At 48.1% G+C, this 23665-nt stretch overlaps 1 protein-coding gene across 1 annotated transcript in view; it reads left to right on the top strand.

Moving 5' to 3' along the window:
* NUDCD3 (NudC domain containing 3) overlaps positions 1-23665 on the top strand; it is a 69241-nt gene that overhangs the window by 37591 nt on the left and 7985 nt on the right. Inside the window, exons 3-4 of the mRNA XM_043463467.1 lie at positions 7375-7507; positions 17160-17303. Coding sequence (XP_043319402.1) covers positions 7375-7507; positions 17160-17303 — 277 coding nt within the window. The remainder of the gene's footprint in view (positions 1-7374; positions 7508-17159; positions 17304-23665) is intronic.

Here is a 23665-nt window from a genome sequence, read left to right on the forward strand (position 1 = left end):
GTTTTTTATTATTTATTTTTGGTTGCTGCAAGAAGACTTTCTCTAGTTGTGGCAACTGGGGGCTACTCTTCGTGGCGGTGCTCGGGCTTCTCATTGTGGCGGCTTCTCTTGTTGCAGAGCACAGGCTCTATCTAGAGTGTGGCTCAGTAGTCGTGGTGTAGTAGTGGGTGTAGTGTGGGCTTAGTTACCCCAAGGCATGTGGAATCTTTCTGGACCAGGGCTTGAACCTGTGTTTCCTGCATTGGCCAGTGGATTCCTAACTGCTGGACCACCAGGGAAGTCCTTAACTTTGTGTATTTTGGGGGCCTTCTCATCCAGAAGTATTACATTTAATTTAGATGTAAATTTTCTTTACATCTAATGTATTTTCTTGTTAGTACTTTTCTACTTGGATGTGGTACAAATATTTCCTACAAAATGTTTAAAGTGTAAGTGTGCTTTTCACTTCTAGGTTTAGTTTTGTGCATTGGCGCCCTTTGTCAGACAGCCGTTCTTTCTCACCCACATGCCACCCAAGTCCACGAGGGCGGCCCTGGTTCAGGGCGGGGTGGTCTCCCTGCTCACCATTTGCTCCCTGAGTGCAAGGGCCACAGTTGACATCTGCAGGGACTGTGTCCATCGCCTGCTCCCCACCCCTGCCCCGGTTTGTCCTCTTCAGAATCGTCTTGGTGATTCTTGATATCCCTTTTGGTCTCTATTTTAATTCCCCTACCTCTGTTTTTTCTGAGCCTCATCCTCATCCCTCTAAGGTCTGGACTAGAGAGGTGGAGGAGTGTGTCCACCTCACTTGGTGTGTGAGATTGTCTAGTCAGGGGGACAGTCAGGAAGGTGTTGAGAGAAGAGGACAGCAGACGACTTCCAGAATGAAAGACTATTTGCTCTCTTCCCCGGGACAGCGGTAGGGATGGGGTGTTGGGAGGGTTTATGGGAGGGAAGCACTACAAAATCCTACAAAATGTGTGTTGCCAGGCGCACTGTGTGCATGCACTTCCACATGATTGTCACCTGAGAATCCTGGGAGGTGACAGGATGAAGAACCTGCAGCCCGGAGTGGGTATGAGTAGTCTAGCTCATCATCCTGAACCCCTGGCCCGTCTGCTGTTCATGCTGACCCTTCCTAGATTGGAGCCACTGGGAGTGGGGGAAACGCTATCTGGCCACGTGTTGCAGTGATTGGAGTCCTTTCATTTCAGATGCTTTCTTATTGATTAAAATTGTTGCCTTTTAAAAGTTTTCTTGAAACATGGCTTTTCAAAAATAACAAAAACAAAAAGCCCAAATGAACCAAAGCTCATTAAAAACTAACCCCCAAATCCCAAAATTGCATAAACTAAAGGGCCAGCGGGTAAATATTTCAGGCTTTGCAGGTCACGCATTCTGGAGCCCAAAGCAGCCAAAGATGCTTTGTAAATGGATTACTGTAGCTCGTTCCAATAGAACTTTATTTATCAAACACGTGCTGGGCTGTCATTTACCAACCCCTGACCTGTCATATCTCAGGCAGTGTCTTAGTAAAACATTTTGAGAATAGAACAAAATAAAATTTCCTTTGGCCTTCTCAGTACTAACGATGGGACGTTTCTGACACGTGGCTCTGCTGCTGGTTGCATCCCTGACGACATGCAGCTCCTGAAAGTTTGGGTGTTGTTTTCCTCTGGTCCCATTACACGCATGCCTCGTTTTATCTCACTTTGCTTTATTGTGCTTCACAGATACTGTGTTGAGTACCAGTTGAAGGTCTGTGGCAGTCCTGTGTCAAGCAGGTCTCACAGCCCCATTTTCCCAGCAGCATTTGCTCACTTCTTGTCTCTGTGTCACGATTTGGTAATTCTAATATTTCATAGCTTTTCATTATTATTATGTATGTTATAAATATAAATCTTTAATGGATGAAGAGTTGCTTCTTATGGATGTGCAAAGAAAGTGATTTCTTGAAATGGAATCTACTGGTGATGGTGCTGTGAAGATTGTTCGTGAAATGACAGCAGAGTGTTGAATTATTACATAAAATTAGCAGTAGGATTTGAGAGGATTGACTCCAGTTTTGAAAGAAGATCTCCTGTGGGTAAAATGCTGTTGAACAGCATTCTCTGCTCAAGAAATCCTTCATGAAAGGAGGAGTCAACCCGTGTGGCATGTACTTCATTGTTGCCTCCTTTCAGGAAATTGCCACAGCCACCCCATCCTTCAGCAGCTATCACCCTGATCAGTCCATAGCCACCACATCAAGGCAAAACCCTCCACCAGCAGAAAGATTGACTCACTAAAAGCTCAGATGATGGTCAGCATTATTTAGCAATAAAGTAATTTTAATTAAAGTATGTACATTGTCTTTTAGACACAGTGCTGTTGCACACTTAACACAGAATAGTTGTATGGTAGAGTGTAGACTACACATAACTTCTGCATGCACTAGGAAACCAGAAAATTCTTGTGACTCACTTTATTGGGGTGTGTGGTAGTCTGGGACAGAACCTACCATGTCTCTGAGATACACTTGTATCCCTTAGTTGGGAAGTCTGTTGGGACTTGAAATGGTAAAGCTGGTCATAAGTGTCCTGATTTTGGATGACTAGGAATAGAAAATTGATTTAAAAGACTAAGAATTCAGGATATTTATGCAGTAAATTATCTTTTTGTTTTAAAATGTATATTTCACATTTATACACTTGTAAAAAAAATTGGGATGTCTCTTTCCCTTGTTAAAGTAATTAACATGATTTAAGAAAATGGCTCACTATAACCACCTTATATCTTTTGTTAATTAGAAGAGTTTGTAGTAAATATTGATTATGTTTTTGTTGGCTGACCATCTGATACAGATTGTCAAAGACGTTCCCTAAATTTGCATTAACACCTGTCAAGTGATTCATGGGCATATCATGAGACTCCAAGCACCTTGCCTCATTTATTTTAGGTAAATATAGAATCAACTCGTATTTTTAACCGTACTGCAAAATTAATTTTAAAATGTTAAAAGCACACTTTCAAAATATACTTGTTGTAAGAATTTTTTTATTAAACTGAGCCTTCCTTAAGGTGGTGAGTGGGCGCTAAGGACCAGAAGGTATCCCAGAGGAGCTGGGCTGCTGCACGCAGTGACTGCCCGCGAGTCCTGTGCCCGGCTGGCCCCTGTGTTCCTCAGCTGGATTTTCCGTTTAGACAAACTCCTGGTCCAAGTGGTCAAGAGAAGAAAAGACTACACAAGGAAGCCAGGTTGAATGCAAAGGGCATGATAACTCCAAAAATTAGAGATTAAAATATTAGAGTATTCCTGTTAGAAAATAGATGTGATGCCCTTTAGACTTCACGGAGGGAAGAAGTTATGAGATTGTTTGATGATAGTGATGGTGCTTGAGTTAATCAAACATCTGGAAGGAAGTTGGAAGACAACTTAACAGCCAGGAGAAGGTGTTTGTATACTCGGAAACCAACAAAGAATTTTATCAAAAATTTATGGAGAACTTCAAACCAGGGAAAGCACAAACAAAAGCCATGGCAGGAATTTTGCAGAAATGAGTCGCATATGGCCAGTTAACATTATATGAAGGGAAATGTGAATCAAGACCGATCAGAAACACTATTTTTTGTATATATTTACTTGATAAAACTTGTTCCAGTGTTGAGCAGGGCCCCTGTGCATACCTCTGTTGAGTGAAAATTGGGGCAGCCCTTGGAAATGAGTTTCTCACTATCTCTTTAAGGGTGAGATGCTTTCTTTTATACCCTTGACCCAGCAGATCCACTCCTGGGTGAATAGCCAAGACAGATCCTTCAGGTTTGGTGACACAAAATGGAGAGGATAGCATACTGAATGTCCATGAGGTTCCCCCACTTTCTTATTAACAATATGTCGGAATTCATGTTTCCTTTCTGTTCCTAATCCCCTTTTTTTTGATGTGACAGAGCCCAGAAATCACAAACTTTCTTTCACCCATGCATACTTCAGTAAAAAAGAAAAATGGACTAAATGTATATCACAATTTACAAATTTATGATTCCCTTTAATCATCTAATGTCCAGACCACGTTCACTTTCCCCTCATTGTCTCAAAATGTCTTTTTTACAGTTGGTTTTTTCAAATGAGCAGTCCAGCAGGTCCCAACATTACATTTGGTTGCTCTATCTTCTAAGTCTCTTAATTTAGAATAATTCCTCTTCTGTTTTTTCATTTTATGATGCCCTTTGTAACCATTTGTTTGTAAAGAAACTTAGGATTTTGTCTATTGTCATCTCCCAGATGCTGGACTTGGTTGGTTTTATGTTGGTGGTTTTGATGGATGTGTTCTCTGCTGCCGCCTGTGCTCCCTGTAGTCTGGTGACTAGACCTGCGGTGTGGAGCGGATTTAAGGCTCAGCGTTAGGGCAGGGCTACCACAGAGGTGAGGCTCTATCAGGAGTGCCTGGTGTCTGGCTATTGTGGACACAGGTGATTTTTTCCACTCCTTCTGTGAGCAGACTCCCATCCACCTCTCACCTAGCGCTCCGCATCCATCAAGGAATGCTGCCCAGACTCAGCGTTTCCATTGTAGGTTACACAGTGGTGATTATCTCATTCTGTTATACCTTTGTTGTTATTGGCTGCATGGACTTTTCTCTAGTGGAAGTGAGTGGAGGCTGCTCTCTAGTTATGGTGCGCAGGCTTCTCCTTGTGCTGGCTTCTCTCATTGCAGAGCACGAGCTCCAGGTGTGGGATATGGTAGGATCAGTGAGAAGAGCAGGAAATCGATGAGAGATGGAGCTGCTCTGTGAAGGGAGAGGATGAACTACCGGCTACTAACCACCGTGCACACTGCCCCCCCCAGGCCTCCACGCACACACAGCGTGAACATGCTCACACCACACGTTCACATCACACACACACACAAGGGAAAACGTGCACATGGAAGTGCTCACACACTGTGTACTCCACACACACAAACACACCACACACATGCTCACAGGACGTACTCATTCACATGTACACGCGCACACCACATGCCTCACACACAAGCCTGGGCCCCTCCCCTGGGTACACGGACAGTGGCATCTACAGGTGGGTGGGGAGCTGTCACACCTGTGTCCCACTGAACACCCAGGAGAGGTGGCCTTTGCCTTAGAGCATGAGAGGCAGGTGTGAATGAGTGGAGGCTGAATGTTCCAGGGTGGAAGCAGCTCTTTTCTGGCTCCGGGAACCTGGTGAGTGCTGGCCAGCACCTGCCTCCACACAGTGGGGAATCCAGGAATCCACCCCCTCCCCAAACCCTGGGAACCTGTAAAGGGGCTTGAGAGTGCCCCCTGCTGAATTATAACCTGTTTCCTATATGGGCTCCAGTCTCTTGCACAAGAGCCTTTATTTGGGGTCTGTGACCCCTTTTACCCTCTGCTTCTCCCACTCGCCACTGGCTGTTCTAATTCCCACAGTGCAGGGGCTTGGGGGGGGGGTGGGAGGCGGGTCTGAGTTCCTTTCCCACCTGTGCAGGTGACACTGGCTGTGGGTGCCTGCCGAGCAGAGCCTCTCCCTTGGAGAGGGCTTTTTTTGAACACAGTCACAACCCTGTTATCTGGGCTGATCCGGCTCATCAGGCGTGGGTGCTGCAGTGAGGCCTGCTCCCCGTCTGCACCCTGGCTGCTGACTCATGCTCCTCCTCCCACCCTTCCCACTCCGCCCGCCCCCTTCCCCCTCCCACCCCGGTGCTGGCCAACAGCTGCAGGGGTGTGGCTGTAGGCTGGTCTGGGAGGGCAGGGTGAGGGGGGGCCCAGAGCACCTGCATATGACAGGAGACTTATTTTTTGCACACTGTCGGCTGGAAATAATCAACTTTATTTAAAGAGAATGTGGATTTAGAGTGTTAAAAACACCCAACAGCTTGCTAGTCTGTGCTGGGGAGAAGCTGCAGGTCCATACGGGGTTGCGGGGGGGTGGGGAGGGGCACGTGCCTGCTGAGCTGCCCACCCTGTGATGCTGCCTGGCCAGCGCCCTCCGCAGACACCAGCTCCACATCGCTCGCCTCTGCCACATGGCTGTCTTCTCCCCAAGGTTCTTCACGTTGTTCCTTTGTGCATGTCTTTGTGTCCAGAGCCCCCTCCCTTTAAGGACACAGTCGCATTGGGTCAGGGCCTACCCTAATGACCTCATTCTAACTGGATTACATCCGTTTAGACCGTGTTTCCGCATGAGGTGCCGAGGGTTAGGACTTTAACACATTCATTTTGGGGGACATAGCCCGTAGCAGCCACCAGTTTACCGGCCCAGAGAACCTGGGCTGTGATAGAGGCCCAGCCTCAGATTTAAGGTGTGGAAGGCATACCCACAGGAGGTAAACATGTTCTTGGCTTACAATGTTCACCTGAAAAGTGCGTCCTCATTAACCACCACTTGCAGCGCCTCCTAACCAGAGGTGAGGGGCTGATGGGGTACAGCTCTTGACCCTCTTGTATGTTTTCCTCTGCAGACATGTAGGCATGCACGGTGAGTGTGGCAGCCCACCCATCAGCTGCTCCCTCCAGGCGCATCAGCTGGGCGCCGCACGCGCAGAAGGGGGCTGCATGCACCTGTTGTTGGGATGGGCATGCTCATAGGTGTTGTCTCTTCCTTGACTAGGTTTCTGTCTTTTAATTTAGATCAAAAACTTACTATGATGGACTGTCAACTTATTTTTATGTGGTGTTTTTACTATTATTAACACTTAAATTTTGTGACAAGTGTTTTATTGTGTTTTAATTTTGACATGAGCTTCTTAGCCATGCCTGTTTGCATCTGTGCTGGGTTGGTAATGCACGTACAAGAAGATTCAGCTGATGGGGTTTCTTTCCTAGGCTGTCTCATAAGCACACTGCTCACATCTGAAGACAGCCTGCAGTTCAGTGCAGTGCCTTGGCTTTGATTTATTTACCAGGGGAAGATAGAGGCCGGGGTTGGATTAGAACTGAAGTTGAGTAGCTATAGACTGAAGTTGTTTTTTGACCCCCCCCCCCTTTTTTTTAAAGATATGCCCTGCCAAGCAGTTTATGGGAAACCAGGCACCCACAAGCCCCAGGATGTTATTAATGAGGCTCTTTGGCTTGTGGACTGGTCTGGATTCTAAGCTCTGTGAAGACCAGGAGGGCCAGGCTATGCCATGGACTGCAGTGACGGATATTTTTCCTAACCTTGAGGGTGCTACACGGGGCTTCTCCTTGGCTTTTCCCTTTGTTCCTGTGACTTCCCAGGAGGCCCGAGCTGGGTGGTCAGAAAGGAAATTAGCCAGAGGGAAGGGGAGTTTTAGGTGCAGAACCAAAGCAAGGTTAGGTGAACGTTCTCAGGACCTGGAGACAGTATGTTCCTGGGTACCCTGTGGGCTTCCTGCCCTGCTTGTGGGCCTGGGCTGTCGTCTTACTTCTTGTTCTTTCTCAGGAGACAGGAGCAGTTCCAGAGAAACCCCGACAGCTACAACGGTGCTGTGCGTGAGAACTACACCTGGTCCCAGGACTACACCGACCTAGAGCTCAAGGTGCCGGTGCCCAAGCACGTGGTGAAGGGCAAGCAGGTAACCGCCAGGTCCTTCCAGCCTCATCTGCTCAGCTTCTTTCCTGAAGCAAAGGCTTCAGGCTGTGGGCTGCGCTGGAGCTGCTTAGCCACCAGCACAAGACTGCTTCTTGTCTTCAGTCACAAGCATGCCAATCTCCGCCCTCTTTAACCACGTTAAGTATGAGACCCAACTTAGCCTTCTATGTGAATAGCACCTGAGCTTTTTTTTTTTTCTTTTTACTTATAGTATTTTCATATCATTTATTGTCTTTAGTCTCTGCAGAAGCACTACAGTGCTTTTGCCAGTGCCTACAGAGTAGGCAAGGCAGTTGTTGTTACACCTGTTTCACACTGGGGAAGATGGAATCCTGAAAGGCAAAGGAGAGCACCACAGGTTCTGTCGTGATGAGTGGACTTCCGGTCCTGTGCTCTGTGGAGCTGTAACGTCTATAGCTTGAGTGGATTTCTCCATCTTGGTGAGCTTGAGTGAGTGGAAATTTAATCTTTTAGCGAGAGAGAGAGGTTTACTTGGGGACCTTGCTGAGAATAGCATTATTATAGCTCGTTGTAAGTAGGCAGGCTTCACACTAAAGAAGAAAACTCATGTGAAATGGGACACTGTTACTATAATCCACAATGTAAAAAATTCTTATATATGCTAGAAACTGTTTTCTTATTTCATTTGTCATGAGAAACTACAACCTGCAAAGTAAGTGGTATCTTTCATGTTTTATAGATGAGAAATTGAGGCCGAGAGAAGTTCCTCAGTTATCCAAGTTGACATGGAAAAGTCACCATGTGTCTCCCTCACTCTTGCTATGCCAGGCGCAGGGAGCACTGTCTGAATGTTTTAGGAGGAGTGAGTGACTGAATGGGTGCCCTGGTACAGCCATGGTTTGATCCAGGTGTGTCTGCTTCTAAAGCTCATACTGTTTTCCCCGTGTCCCACTCCTCTCTTTATAAACAGAAATAACTGCAGCCTTCTTTAAAAGGGATGGTCCCAGAGCATGTGAAACAAAAGTTGAGTTTCCTGTACGTTTCTGAGAAACGACCACTGTGTGAAGTGGCTCCTGCTGGTCTGGATACACGTCAGATCCAGGCTCTGGGCAGTGAGCAAGCCCTTCCAGACCTTCCCCTTAGCCCACTTCTATCCTGAGGTCCCTCCTGGTCCCTTTGTGGTTACCCAGGTCTCTACCTAAAATAGGCCTGCCCTCTGCAGCAGTCTGGGTAAGGCTGGGGAAGCCTCTAGAAGACTGCAACTTCCTACCAGTGTCAGATGAATGCAGTTCATCCTGCAGCATGGAACACAGGAGCAGGACCGGAGCCCCTGGGTCTTCACAGCTCCTTGTGGGTGCGTGTCAGGGCGCGTGGGGATGGTGTCAGCTGCAGCGGCACTGTCTACACGTCTCTCCCTTTCTCTCCTTCCCACTCCAGCCCAGGAGATCCCACTAGGGCTCAGCGACCTCCTGACCTGATGGACTTTAGGATCCAGGTCATACTGGGTAACTAGGAGTCATTCCCACAGAATCCGACTTTTGATGACTGTGTCCCCCCTGACACAGTAGGTCAGAGCTGGTACAGGCTGACCTTCCTGTCAGGGTGAGTTGCCCAGCATGCTTTAGAGTTTTAGTGGGTCAGGTATTGATTTTCATTTTGGTTTTTTTTTTGGTAGGATTACCTTGTATGTAGGCAAATAAATTATGAAAAGTGTTGGTTATACACTTAATTACTTGGCTAAAAATGTTAGAGCTTCCTGGTCTAGCCTGTCTTCTAGCTTCTCCATGAACTTTGGGAACTTTCTCTGGAAGGACTTTTGTTAGGCCCAACCTAAAACTAGTTATTTTTGGGAATTCTCTGGCAATCCAGTGATTAGGACTCCATTGTTTTTTAGTGCTGATGACGCAGGTTTGATCCCTGATCGGGGAACTGAGATGCCACAAGCTGCACAGCGTGGCCTCCCCACAAAAGGCAACCCCCCTGCCAAAACCCCAAACTAGTTATTTTCCCTTTCTTTGACTTAGGAGACCTAGGTCACTTGACAGCTCTTGCTGAGCTTCCCACGGCTACCTGGGAAGCCTGCTCATTGAAAACAGCATCTCAGATGTGCCCACTAGTCACTGGGGTGTCAGTCTCATGATTCCAAGCTCTGCCGTCAGCAGTGTGTTGTGAGGGGCCTGCCCTTCGTCGCATTGTGCTAAGTGACGGGTCGTCATGCCCCCGTCACATCCTTGCCTCTCGGATCCACTTGTCTTGACCTCTGGGGTGAGATGGCCTCTCTTTCACCGAGGGTGGCCCTGGGTTTTGCTCATTTCTGCGTTAGACATTTACTGAGCACGTGATGGTCCCCGAGACTGGTATGAGATGACTGCACTGGAGCTGACATGTGGGGCTCAGGTAACGACGGCAGGTGCACCAGCACAGTTCCCGGCTGAGTGGAGTGTAAACTGTTTGTTTAACCTGCGCTGTGCAGCCAGACACCCCTCGGGCCCTTCCCCCAGCAGCGCTTTGAGGCTTTGCGGTTCACAGGAGGAAACACAGAGAGGGTCAGGGTTTTCAGGCTGGCTTTCTCTGGAGCTAGTGCTCCCCGCATTCGGGGGTGTGTGGATGAACCTGAGTGTTTGCGATGCTGGGACTAGAAGAGGCACATTCTTTGTAAGACATTTATTTATCTAGTGTTGGCACGTTATGATACCTGCTGATTTAATTTGCACTAATCTCCTGTGTGGTTGGATTGTTTTTTCTCTTTCGGTAGTATTTTTTCCCCATGACATTAAAAAAAGAAAAGTATGATTGATACACAGTGTTAGTTTAAGGTGTACAGTATAATGGTTTGATACCTATGTGTTTTATGGAATAATCACCACAATATCTGGTTAACATCCTCACCATATTACAGAACTTTGTGTGTGTGTGCTGAGAACTTTTAAGATACTCTTCTCAGCAACTTTCAAATTGTGTTTTTCTTTAAAAAATTCGTGATCTCTCTAGTTTTTAATAATCGGAGAGATTTAGTCATGCCTCACTTAAAATTTGGGAGTAAGTTTATTTTGTATCTCTTGGCTTTTGCTGGCCTAAGGGTTTTTTTCTGAGTTGCCACTTTCTTTCTGGACTGGCTCCTTTTCCAGCTGTTCCTGTGGTACCTGTCACAGCTACCTGTTAGCAGTGTTTATTTTTGATTTTTGTCTGTGGAACCTTTCAGATACCATCCTGATGATAGCTGTGATGGTAGCAGCTCAGCTGATGAAGTCGCAGTTGTTCTGGGTTTGTAAGTAGCTCTGTGTGAGGGGAGCAGGCATGTTGGGCGTAACGGGTAGACGTGGGAGGCACCGAGTGTTAACGGAGGGTGGTCCTGGGCCCTCTCTTCTTCAACTATGGCTTGGTGCTTGAGGCCTCAGAAGATTGCCTCTCCTTTACTCCTTGTTGATTATTTTTTTAAGTGGAAATGGGTTTGCCTCTCAGGTGTAGTGGGGGACAGCTGAATGCCTGTAGGTTATGCTTTATGTTCAAGCGTTGTTATTTTACATGCAACCATTTAAAAATTTTTGTTATTTCTGTTGTTTTGCTGGAGAATCTAAAGGAAAATTTCTCAAAATGAAGCTTTGGTCTCATTCATTTGTGAGATATAGTTAAGTCTTTGCACAGGAAAAGCAGCCAAGTTCCCCATTCTTTGCTCAGCGTAGCCATGGAGTCGGGAGAGGGAAGTTTGCAGTTAGGAAGGAGATCTTTGTGTGATTGCAAAAGTCAGCTGGGGCTGGTTATAAACATGGCCTTTCACTGAATCATAGGATTTTAATGTTGGAAAATTGGACTACAGAGATTTTTAGTCTAACCTCTCACTTGGCACATGAGAAAACTCTCCTGGAGATGTGAACTGCTAAGGCCCCACACTGTCTGGTGAGATGGTGGTGGAGCAGAGAGCAGGACCCAGCTCCCACCCGCTTCTCTGTTTGATCAGTCATCTTCTGAGTGGAAAATATCATGATATTGTTGTGCACAGTCCTGACTAGATGACAGTGAGTGACAAGTGAATTAATTTCCTTTGCAATATTCTCTTTCCTCTCGGAGATGGTGCGTGGTCTTTACTGACTAATGAGGTCCTGCAGGCTGGTGGGCTCATGGCCATGCTGCATGCCATCTCTAGCCTCACCATGGGAACCTCCCGGAAGAGCACCAAGACCCCTGGGCATGTCTTGTACAGTGATGCTGTGCCCCCAGAGTTCGATGCAGCTGTTGGAATTTGTGCTAAAAAGCTCTGCAACACAATGTTCCCTTCTTAGAAGGCGTTTAGAAAAAAATGTAGGAAGACTTTTATTATGGGAAACTTCCATAGCAAAAAAGGCTAATAGGTTGCATTTATCTATTAAAAAAAAATTTTTTTTGCTTGAATGCATAGGATATTTACCTGTTCAAAACAATAAAAATGTACAATGAAAAGCTTCTCTCCTGCCTCTGTCTTTTTATCCTATTCAAGCCCCCACCCCAACCTCAGAAGTCACATTACTAGTTTCTGGGATCTTTTGGCAGGTGTTTTCTTTCTTTCTTTCCTTTTTCTTTTTTTAAAAAGATTTTTGATGGGGACCATTTTAAAATTTTTTATTGTATCTGTTAGTGTTGCTTCTGTAACAGAAGCATGTGGGATCTTGGCTCCTTGACCAGGAATTGAACCTGCACCCCCTGCATTGGAAGGGGAAACTTTAACCACTGAACCACCAGGGAAGTCCTACCAGATGTTTTCTATGTATATCTTGTCAAACATGACTTGTGACTGGACTGAACTGAACTGAATTGACAGCATTCAGGAGCACTGTATTTATTACCACACCATCATTTTGAGAAAGTTACTTGAGGCTACAGATGGTACACTCATGGCCCTACAGATGGTACACTCCCATTCCCCACATTGGCCCTACCAGGGCAGCTCTGGTCTCATACGCTTGCTGCCCTGCTCCCTGCACCTCAGCTCTTCCTGCCAGCCAGCAGGTGGCTGCCCAGGAAAGTCTCAGGGGACGCAGAATTTCCCCTGACGTCCAGCTTCATCTGTCAGGACCCTGAAGGTGTATGTGCCTGAGCCCACTGCCCCTTCCACTCAGGGCTCGGGTCTCTGGTTTTACTTCACTTTCACTGCATCCCTTTGGATCAGGAGTTTCTTGTATAGTTTTTTGTTTTTCTGGAGTTTCTTGCTGTCTTGCTTTTTTTTCTTGTCAAAAATAGTACACTATCATCATGAACTCAGAATTACCTGGATTCTTACTGGTACTCTGTATTGTCTAGAAATCACTCTCTGCAGACCGTTTCACCCATGACTCCCATTTGGACTGATTATTTTCTAGTTCAATATTATATAGCTTGCATTCTAAAACTTCTTTTTACCTCACTTCTAGATTAAATTCACTGTGTTTTAGATCCTTTCTGGGATCTTACCCCCCCCCTTTATTTTTATTGAGATATAATTGGCATATATAATTGTAGTAGGTTCAGATGTGCAGCATAATTATTTGAAATGTGTGTGTGTGTGTGTGTGTGTAGCAAAATAATTCCACCATAAGTTTAGTTAACATTCACCACCTCACAGAGTCACAGTTTTTTTCTTGTGATGAGAACTTTTAGTTCTCCTCTCTTAGCAACTTTTAAATATACAGGTATTGTGAATTGTAGTCATCATGCTGTACTTTAGATTCCCAGAACTTACTCATTTTATAAGTAGAAGTTTGTACTGTTTGACCCTCCCTCACCCAGGGTCTTCCTCTGTTTTAGTTTCATCCTCATTTTGTTATGTTATAGCCTCAAGTAACTTTCTTAAAATGATGGTGTGGTAATAAATACAGTGCTCCTGAATGTTGTCAGTTCAGTTCAGTTCAGTCACTCAGTCGTGTCTGACTCTTTGCGACCCCATGGACTGCAGCATGCCGGGCTTCCCTGTCCATCACCAGCTCCCGGAGCTTACTCAAACTCATGTCCATCGAGTTGGTGATGCCATCCAACCATCTCATCCTCTGTCATCCCCTTCTCCTCCCGCCTTCAATCTTTCCCAGCATCTGGATCTTTTCCAATGAGTCAGTTCTTCATATCAGGTGGCCAGAGTATTGGAGTTCCAGCTGCAGCCTCTGTCCTTCCAATGAATATTCAGGACTGATTTCCTTTAGGATTGACTGGTTGGATCTTGCAGTCCAAGGGCCTCTCAAGAGTCTCGTCCAGCACCACAGTTCAAAAGCATCAGTTCTTTGGTGCTCAGCTTTCTTTATGGTCCAACTCTCACATCCATACAGACTACTGGAAAAACCATAGCCTTGACTAGACAGACCTTTGTTGGCAAAGTAATGTCTCTGCTTTTTAATATGCTGTCTAGGTTGGTCATAGCTTTTCTTCCAAGGAGCAAACGTCTTTTAACTTCATGCTGCAGTCCCCATCTGCAGTGATTTTGGAGCCCAAAAAATAGTCTCTCACTGTATGCTTTGTTTCCCCATCTATTTGCCATGAAGTGATGGGACCGGATGCCATGATCTTAGTTTTCTGAATGTAGAAACATTTCTGAATGTTTTAAGCCAACTTTTTCACTCTCCTCTTTCACTTTAAGAGGCTCTTTAGTTCTTCACTTTCTGCTGTAAGTGTGGTGTCATCTGCATATCTGAGGTTATTGATATTTCTCCTGGCAATCTTGATTCCAGTTTGTGCTTCATCCAGCCGGGCATTTTGCATGATGTACTCTGCATATAAGTTAAATAAGCAGGGTGACAATATACAGCTTTGACATATTCCTTTTCCTATTTGGAACCAGTCTGTGTTCCATGTCCAGTTCTAACTGTTGGTTCTTGACCTGCATACAGAGTTCTCAAGAGGCAGGTCACATGGTCTGGTATTTCCATCTCTTGAAGAATTTTCCACAGTCAAAGGCTTTGGTGTAGTCAATAAAGAAGAAATGCAGTTATTTTAACCTTTTACTTATTTTGTGATTTGAGTGTATGGAATTCTAACTTTGAAAAATACTTTCTTGGGAATTCCCTGGTCACCTAGGATTCTGGGCTTTTGCTGCTGTGGCCCGGGTTCAGTCCGTGGTAGGGGAACTGAGATCTGGCACAAACAAACAAGCAGACTCCCCCAGTGTGATTGTGGGTGTCATTCTCTTGTTTGCTTACATCCAACTGTTACTGATTCTAGTAATCTCTTCCATTCCGGTTCTTTGTGCGTAAACTTTTACCCTGTTATTTAGAATTTTTTGGAACTTATTCTAAATACTCAGTGATATGAATTGTCGTCTCTCATTCCTTCTGTTCAGCCCTCAGTGGTTTCTTTCAAACTGAAGGCATGTTTTTCTTAAGCACTGGAAAGTAGTCGTCGTCTTGTCATAGTTTCTGGGATGCCAAACTGATTGCCTGGATTGGTTTCTTATTCTACCTTGATTTTTTTGATATTATCTTCCAGCCTTTCTATTGAAAATTTTATTTTCACTCTATTTTTTTCTAAGTGTCTTTTGTTTGTTTTGTCTAGTTCTGTTTTCATGTTTTATTCTGGTTCTGCAGATGCAGTGTCTTCTCAGGTCTCTCAGAATATAAATTGGACATATTTTAAAATTGCCTTTTTTCTTAGGTAGCTCTGTAATCTTTACCTTTTTTTTCTGTTGTTAACCTAAGTCTGTCTTTTGGGGCTGCTGCTTTTTCTCATAGGATACAGTCCTTAGTTCCCTATTAGTTTTTTTATTTAAAAAATATATCTTCCTCATTCTTTTGAGTGTGGAATGATGTTGATGGTTTTCTTCTTTACATGTCTGTGGTCTGCTCCTCCCATCGCTGCTCACAGCTGAGGGGTTGACTGGTGGTTGGGGTTGACTGGTGGTTGGCTTTGCCTTATGGTATGCTGGACCAGTGTCCACCCAGTCCCTTCAGCTGCTGGCCAGGTTTTCTGGAGCAGGGCTGCCTGTTGCTCGGTGGCACACGGCGGGTTCCAGCCTCTCCTGCTGGGGCTTCGCTGGCCCAGCTGCCCTGTGGCCTGACTCAGCTGCTCTGCCTCCACGCTCCGTTCTTGTCAGCTGCCAGCCAGAGGCCCCACGCAGCTGTGCTTGCCCCTGTTCTGTGGAGTCTGTCCCCACACACTTTTCCTTTCTCTCCACAGGGCTGTCAAAAGCTTGTCTGTCCTGGCCTCTCCCTTCTTCCCTTGTGTTGTCTGGGGTTTTTCTGTTTGTGTTTTGTTCCTGTCATCTCTGTGGGTCAGAAGATGACCGCCTGTTCTCAGAGTGACACCTTGGACTGGAGCTCTTGGAAGCATCTCCTGCCTAGTTTCCCCTTGCTGCCTGGGTGCATCCCCTTTGTACAAGAGACAGGTGTTGTGGAAGCGCACCCAGATTTAGAAATTATCCTGTTAGGTACAGCTGGCTGGAGAATTTTATTTGTTAAAGTGAGCTTGTTCGTGGGAGGCCAACTGATGGAGCCTTGCACTTCTGAGTTCATGGTCAGGGACATGATTTGGCCAGCGATTGTCTGGATCCATCTAGGAGTGAGCTGGTCTACTGTTGGGCAGCTGGGAGTGAAGTGAGTTGTGCCTGTGCCTTAGCAGAATCAGTCGAGAAAGTGGTAATTCTCCCAAAGTTGAGTGTAAGGGGAGCTGGGGCTCACAGGACCCCACTGGGGCCATGCCTGTGGGCAGACATCGTTTTCCTTTCCATCACTCATTTATGGTTATTTAAAATTCAGGTAGGTTATAGTATCAGAGTCCATCAACGTGTGTGTAAACTCCAGTTCGAAAATTCTATGACACTGAGGGAATCTTTTCAAGTGCTTTATAAGCATTTAATAAGAACTTACCAAGTGACCTGGGAAGGCCACCTCCAAACTGTTTTGACACCTTGACTGACCCCACACTCCGGTGAGAAAGGTCTAAGTTAGCCAGTCTCTGTCATGTAATGAATACATTGTGTAAATACTATTATAAAAAGATTTTTGTGTTGTAAAACACAGAATTTAGAATTTTAAAGAGAAGGTGGTGGTGATTGGGGGTGGGGGGAGATCCCTGTAGTTCTGTTTTCTTTCCTGGACTGTTCACTGATCTGAATGTACTTGGGATGCTGCTCGTTGGGATCCACGCATGAAGCAAAGCCCCTAGTCCAGCAGCTCCAGCGCAGGTGTGAAGACAGACATGTGAGAGCAGAGATCCAGCAAATGAGGATATGGGAGAACAGACACAAAATGTAAAACCAGAGGACCTGGCCTCACCCTCCTCGGTGAGAGCCAAGCTGTGGCCACAGCCGGCATAGCAGCTCCTGGAGGGAAGAGGAGCTGGCTGCTCTGGCCCCCGGGCATGTTCTCTGGGGCGGGACTGCTGCGAACTCCAGACAGCAAGGTGGGCGTGGGGAGAGTAGCCCCCTGCTACACTGGCCCTGCTTGCCTTCCGTCCAGGGAGTTGGTCTCCCCTTCTAACTGGAGAAGAGATTCTGCTCCCACAAAGCACCCTCTGTTACTGTTAGGCATATCAAAACTGTAAGTGCATTCTCTTGAAGGAGATGACGACACAGTCTCCTTCATGTGTGAGTTGGTTGGTATTATTTTCTTGGTTCAGTGGACCTGGTGACGCTTGGCATGGTCTTGCCTCCCGTTCTTTTGCTGTGTGCAGCCAGGCGCCTTGTCAACCACTGTCCCCTCCTGTCTTGGAACACAGGGTGATTCTCTTTTGCTCTGTTCCAGGTCTCGGTGACCCTCAGCAGCACCTCCATCCGGGTGGCTGTGCTGGAGGAAAATGGGGAGCGTGTCCTCATGGAAGGGAAGTTCACCCACAAGATCAACACCGAGAGCTCCCTCTGGAGCCTCGAACCCGGGAAGTGTGTCTTGGTGAGTGTGGGCTGTTGAGGCAGTGGGCGTGTTGATTCCTGCCAGTGGGGGCGTTGCCTCATGGTTTGCCACATAGCTCAGAAGGCACCTTTGTGGGCCTCTGCTGACTCACTGCCGCATCTGCAGCCTTGGCCCCTGGGGGTCCCAGTGCTTGGTTCCTTGAGGTGGAGCCCCTGTCAGTGAGAAACTCAGGGGCCCTTGAGTGCAGTCTGTCCTCCTGCCCACTCACAGACCACACACAGTGACCACAGAGGAGGTCCTGGCGGGGCACCATCCCCAGAGTGTGGCTGTGCTCACACTGGTTGTGTCTCTTTAGTCCTCTCTCCAGGGGTTCAGTTATATCTAAAAGACAAAACCAAATAAATTAAAAACTAAAAGGCAGATCATTTTCATGAATGCCAGTCTAGAGGATGCAGAGTTAATAAACTCAGACAGCCTTATTTGATAAAGGGGGTCTCAATTGGCTAAGCTAACCGAGGGTGTGTGATCCAAACTAAGGGGAATGTGTGTTCCAGTTACTACATTCTGCCTTCGTAAGAGCCTTGCACCTGTTCAGTGGGCAGCATGCAGGGAAGCTTCCTGCAGCAAAGGGAGACTGTATATTTGGGTTCATTCTTTTCCCTCCTCCTGGGGTGCTTAACCTGGGGCGTGGTGAAAGGGGTAAAGATGAAAAGAAAAATATTAAGTCTTTGGACAAAGAAAAGCTTCAGAATTTTATATAGAAATGTTCTTTAGGTACAGTTTCATCAAGATCTACTTGTCTCTGGAAAATAGATGCCCATGGGCCTGCCTGTTTGGTCCTAACCAGCAAGGCCCCTGGGGTTCTGTTTGGCTTCTCTAGCTCGCAGACACCCGTGACAGATGGAACAGAGAGGATTCCACCAGTGCTGGGTTGGCTGGAGGTCTCAGCGTGCTCAGGACCCATGAGCACACAGCGGCCCCTCTGTGTGACACGGGCACTGGTGGCAAGTGCTGGCCAGGTCTGCCAGAGTCTTGTTTAGACCTTGCTCTGTTGCACATCCCCTGTCCTCCCGAGGTTTCTCCTGCTCACCATGAGCGTGTGACAGTTGTGATGATTTCCCCCCTCATTGCCCTGGGGTTCAGTCCCTCATCCCTTCACCCCTGTGCCTCCCCACTTGCAGTGCCGTTCCCCAAACTATGGCCCATGTTCTTATCACCAGTTCCTCCATTTGCAGAATGCCTTCGTGGTCATGGTCTCATTTGGACTTCGCCTGGTTGCAGGAGATAGAAAGCCAGGGTTTCATTATCCCCCTGCCTACCGAGGTCGTGCCAGTGGCCAGTGGGAGCCAGCGGCTGGCAGGCTACCCTCTGCAGGTACTGCTGTGATGGCTCAAGTGGTCCCAGCAATGTGGACTCGTGATCTTGGGTGCCCTGTTGTCCACGGGCACCAGGCCTCACATCAGCTATGTGGGGTTGATGGGCTGTCCAGAGCAGTCCCAGCAGGCAGCTGCTGTGCTGGTCTCCCTCTGAGGGGCACTTCTGCTATCTTCAGCCCTGTAAACCTGAGTCCGTGCCTGGGACGGAAAGACTGACCTCGTTGCTAGACCCTGAAGGTTCACAGCCTCTGTTCACAGCCCACTTCGTCTGTCAGGGTTGTAATCAGGATACCGAGGATTCCCTTTACTTGACATTACTTCTGTGAAAATGAGGTTGTTACCAGGTAGCTCACTCTTTAGGGTGTTTGTCACAAGAGGTGACACTGACTTCTTCACACCTGTTCCAGAGCCATGTCATCTTGTGTGTTTTGTCCAACTTACATCTGAACATAGATGTGGCTTGCGGCCAGGGCATTAACTCCTTGTAATTCAGGCCTCCATCTGTTGCATACAGGCACTCTGGCCTGGCTCTCTGAGGTGCCTGGCAGTGCTGTTTCATCTCTGCAAGCCTGTTTTACAAACCAGGATGCTGACACTCAGCGTGAAGGGCTTGCTCAGGGTGGAGCCAGACTCCAGACCCGGAGGCCTCCTGTTCCCTCCTTCTCTGACTTTCAACCGAAAGGTGCCCTGGAGGGAGCAGGCAGGGGAGGAGAGCTGGTAGCAGTGTGGTGGTGTTTGTGAGAGGCTGCACTGGGCCAGCAGGGAGGCCGGGGTGTCGCCGCCTCTGCCAACCTTGCTGAGGTGGCCTGGGTGGCCGGTCATGTGCACAGGCCCCGTGGTCATCCCAGGTCCTCCACTGGTCCAGGAGGAAGCTTGTGCCCTGGCCACCTTTGAGTTTTCCAATTTGCTTTGCCAAGCACCTGCTGCTGAAGGAGTTATAAAGGAGCAGCGCTGGCTGTGGACCGAGGGACGCCTGTCCCTGCCGTGCGCGTGGCTCAGCTCTGCTCTGCTCCTGCTCACCACACGGGGTCCGTGTGGAAACCTCCAGGGATTGCAGGTGCTGCGCTGGTTCTTTCCCTGGGCTCCTTTGAGTGGCTTTTGTCATCTGTGGATGGTGTCACATTTCTAATGCTGCTTCACCACTTGTAGAAAGGAAAGGGGACTTGTTTAGAGCATCATATCCTCCTCTGGAGCTTTCTCGACAACACAGGCCCCTGTTCACCTGGCGTGCACTTTCTCCTGAGATGTGGGGCTCTGCCTATCTCTGCCTTCCTCCTGACTGTTGGTAAAGCCAACGCCTGTGTGTTGTGGAGACGCTGTAGCTCGTGGAGCTGGAGGTTTGCTGTGTTTTCAGTGTAGTTAGTTATTTTATTGATGACACTGAGCGCCATGTGTCTGAGATGATACTGTAGTGCAGTGAGCACGCTTCTTGGATGTGTGAAGATCGTAGTGCATCTGCTGCGAAGAACCAGTGCCACTCCCTCAAGCCTCTGGAGGAAGCAGCGCGGCTGCCGCGGTCACCAGGCCTGCTCTCTGCCTCAGTCCCACCAGCCACCTGAGCCCCATGGTACCTCTGTTCCTTGGTCTTAGAGTGAGGCTCAGAGCCTTGTGTGCTTATCGCTAAGTGCCAGACCCTGTGCTAGGCACTGGAGCGATTGAGGAAAATCATCAAGGGCCCACCTCCTCAAGTCTGAGTGGACTGGAAAGGGCCCCCAGATGTCCTCACCAAACCCCAGAACCTGCAGATAGGGCCTATTTGGAGGAATGGTCTTTGCAGATGACGAGATGATCCTGAATTATCCAGGTGGGTCCTAAATCCAGTGACAAGTGTCCTTAGAAGAAGAAAAGACACAGACACACAGTGCCTTGACAGCCAGGCAAGGTCCCCCAGAAGCTCCAGAGGGCGTGCAGGCCTGCAGTGCCTCGACGTAGGCCTTCCAGCCTCCAGACAGAGAGGATGGATGTCTTTTTGCAAGCCCACCATTTGTGGGCTTTGTTATGGCTGCCCTGGGACACTCGCATAGGCTGTGTCACAAGGCACGGTTTCTGTGGGTGCCACTTGGGACAAGGGGGGTCCGCCCAGGGATGCCTATCACCTCGCCAGAGCCCATGGCCTGAGTCCTCACCTCCCAGGCAGGCTGATGCAGACATGCCCCTTGATTCCCAGCCACTGCTCCCTCCTCGCCTGAGCCGGGATCCGCATCAGACACGCCCGAGCAGCCTTTCAGAGCAGGCAGGGGTGGCAGCTAAAACCGGATGACAGTTCTTGCCTCCCTCCCTCCCACACTTGAGAATGTTAAACGAGGCTGCTTGATTCTCAAGCAAGCTCCTTTCTTGGTTACGGAGACGTGAAACCAGGGCCTCCCCCTGTGCCTCGTTCTGTCCCAGAACCCGCGTCGGCTCACTGCCCTGGTTTCTCCCCGCAGGTGGGGCTAATGGCTGGGCTCTGGGCACCTGCAGGCCATGGCCTCGTGCCTGTGATGCTCCATGTCTCTTGATTCGTAGCCATTTGTGAGGCGAAGCCCGTTAACATGCTGACACGACCCACACTCGAGTCATTTAAAGTCAGTTCAGGAGCTGCAGTGTTTGCAGACCTTTGTCCACTTGTCTTAAAGCTCACACTGCTGTGTGTGTGGTGCCTGAGCCTGGGAGTGTTTTAATGCATGCTGCACCCCCATATTTAGATGATTTCTTTAAATTACAGTTCTCAGAAGTGGAGTTACAGGCTGACTGTTGTCCTTGGCCATTGCCATGGCTCTCCCCGGAAGGATGTCAGATTTCTGTGACATCACCAGGCCCCTTTGCGCCCTAGCGCTGGGCTTGTTAATTTTAACTTGTCTTTGTTGACTTATCTGCATTTCTCCCATTTGTTCCTTTCCCTTTTTCTAGGGAGGATATGTGTTTCTCTGTGAAGTGGTTCACCATCTTTGTTTTGTCGTGGGTGGCCACCTGCCCCTTTCCTGGCCCTGAGGGACCATTGTTCAGCTTAAAACACAGGTTAAGTTATGTTAGTATTTTGGCAAAAGCCCAAGCCTGGAAATTAGTCCAGGGAGTGAAGTGCAAGTTCTTGGCTTTCAGTACCCATGTCTCCCGGGACCCGTCATGTTTCTCAGGCTGGTCACATTTTTGGCATCATTGCCAATCCCCAGGTCCCAGCCAGGAAGAGCTGAGGCCTGGTATTGAGAAGTAGGTGGCCTAAGGCATCATGTTCCGGCAGCATTCTGGAGAAGTTGCCCAGTGAACAGGAGGGATGTGCCAAGCCTAACCAGAGGACCACACTCCCGGTGGACAGAGCAGGCACCCCCTCCATCCCATGTAGGAGGAGAGAGTGGAGGAAGCTCGGCAGCCTGTGGTCACTGCCTCCCAGCCACGCCCCCATCACAGCCAGCTTCGTCGGGCCCTCAGCGCTTTAATGGTAAAGTTTAAAAAGTTTGTTAACATCAAAGACTGGGAGATTCCCCACAATGGTACTGCCTCTGGCAAAGTCCTGAGAGGTCAGTGGTCTGGCTGGGGATCACGTCCTTGCCGCAGAAGTGCCTGGAGCTGAGCAGGCCCCCTGCTGTCTTTGCCTGTCCTCTGTCCTGGTTTCAAGGCAGCCCCCTGAAACATCACCCACAACTTTCACGCACATCTCCTTGGCCCAAACTTGATCCCACGTACAGGCAGCTGCGAGGAGCCGTCTTCCTTGCTGGGCACACTGCCTCCCTGAATAGAAACAGGGTTCTGTGAGGGAGGGGAGGGGAGGGAGATGAGTGTCGGTGAGTCATCAGCACAGATTGGGGTGCTGAGGTAAGCTGATCCGCGTGGAGTTGGAAGTTTCTGCGAGGCCATTTTGGGAAAACTGTTCAGCCAGCACTCTGGGGGTTCCCCTGAGAAACTGATTCTAGATCCGGGACGGGTTGCTACAAGGAACCTGGAGGAAGGCCGAGGGATGAGGGTGAGTTATCAGGTCACAGCAGCCACCCCTGACCAGCTGGGCTGGGGCGCTCCGAGTGCTGCATGGTCAGGGGCTGGAGCGAGTGAGAGCTGTTGAGATGCTGGACATCCAGGAGCTGGTGCTGAGAGAAAGCCCCTGCTGGCCTCCCACAGCTTCTGTTGGGGCTGGAAGCGTTGTCTCCCCGCCACTGCGGGGGAGAGGGGGTGGGGGAGGAACACCCAGGCGCTGCAGCCACGTGATGTCTGTGCCTGCAGGTGGGACATCGCAGGAGGGGCACAGCATCGCCTGTGCAGGGTTCTGCTGGGGGCGTGTCCCTGAGTTTAATCAGGAGGAAGCACCAGACAGACCCCAGATGAAGAATGGGTTTTAACAACAAAAGACAGCAGCGGCGGAATGTTCTAGGTTAAAGGGGACAGGCCCACTAAGATGTAGTCGGGACCCTGGACTGGATCCTCTGATGGAGGGAAGGGGAGCTGAACTCTACTGGGTTGTCCAAAAGCTTCAGGTTTTTCCTTAAGATGTTACAGAAAAATCCAAATGAACTTTTTGGCCAACCCAATAGTGAAGAACTTTCATATCTTAAGGAAGAGGCACTCATTGAAGTATTAGGGTTAAAGGGCCAAGATTCTGAAACAAATGTCTTGTAATTTACCACATATTATATATAAACTTACAGAGTGAGAGTGCAGACACACGCATGTGATAAAAGGGGTAGTGTGTTAACAGTGGGTGAATCTAGGAAAAGGGTGTGTGGCTATTCTTTGTACTTGAATAATTCCAGTAACTCTTGAGATTGAAATTATTCCAGATAAAATGTTTTAAGAAATGAGATGGCACATAAGTCCATGAAAGATGCTCAGCATTGTTAGTTGTTAAGGAAATGCCTATTAAAACCACGGTGACATGTCACTACATATATATTTGACTGGGTCCTGAAAAGAATCGATAGTAGCTGGTGCTGGCAAGAGTGTGGAGCCCCTGGAGCTCCCCTGCGGAGAGGAGCGCCGTAAAGTTACACATACACTTCCACTGCAGATGGCAAGGCCATAAAGTTACACATACACTTACCGTAGGACCCTGCAGCCCCA

This window comes from Cervus canadensis, chromosome 3 (assembly GCF_019320065.1).
Source record: "Cervus canadensis isolate Bull #8, Minnesota chromosome 3, ASM1932006v1, whole genome shotgun sequence".
Classification (NCBI taxonomy): domain Eukaryota; kingdom Metazoa; phylum Chordata; class Mammalia; order Artiodactyla; family Cervidae; genus Cervus; species Cervus canadensis.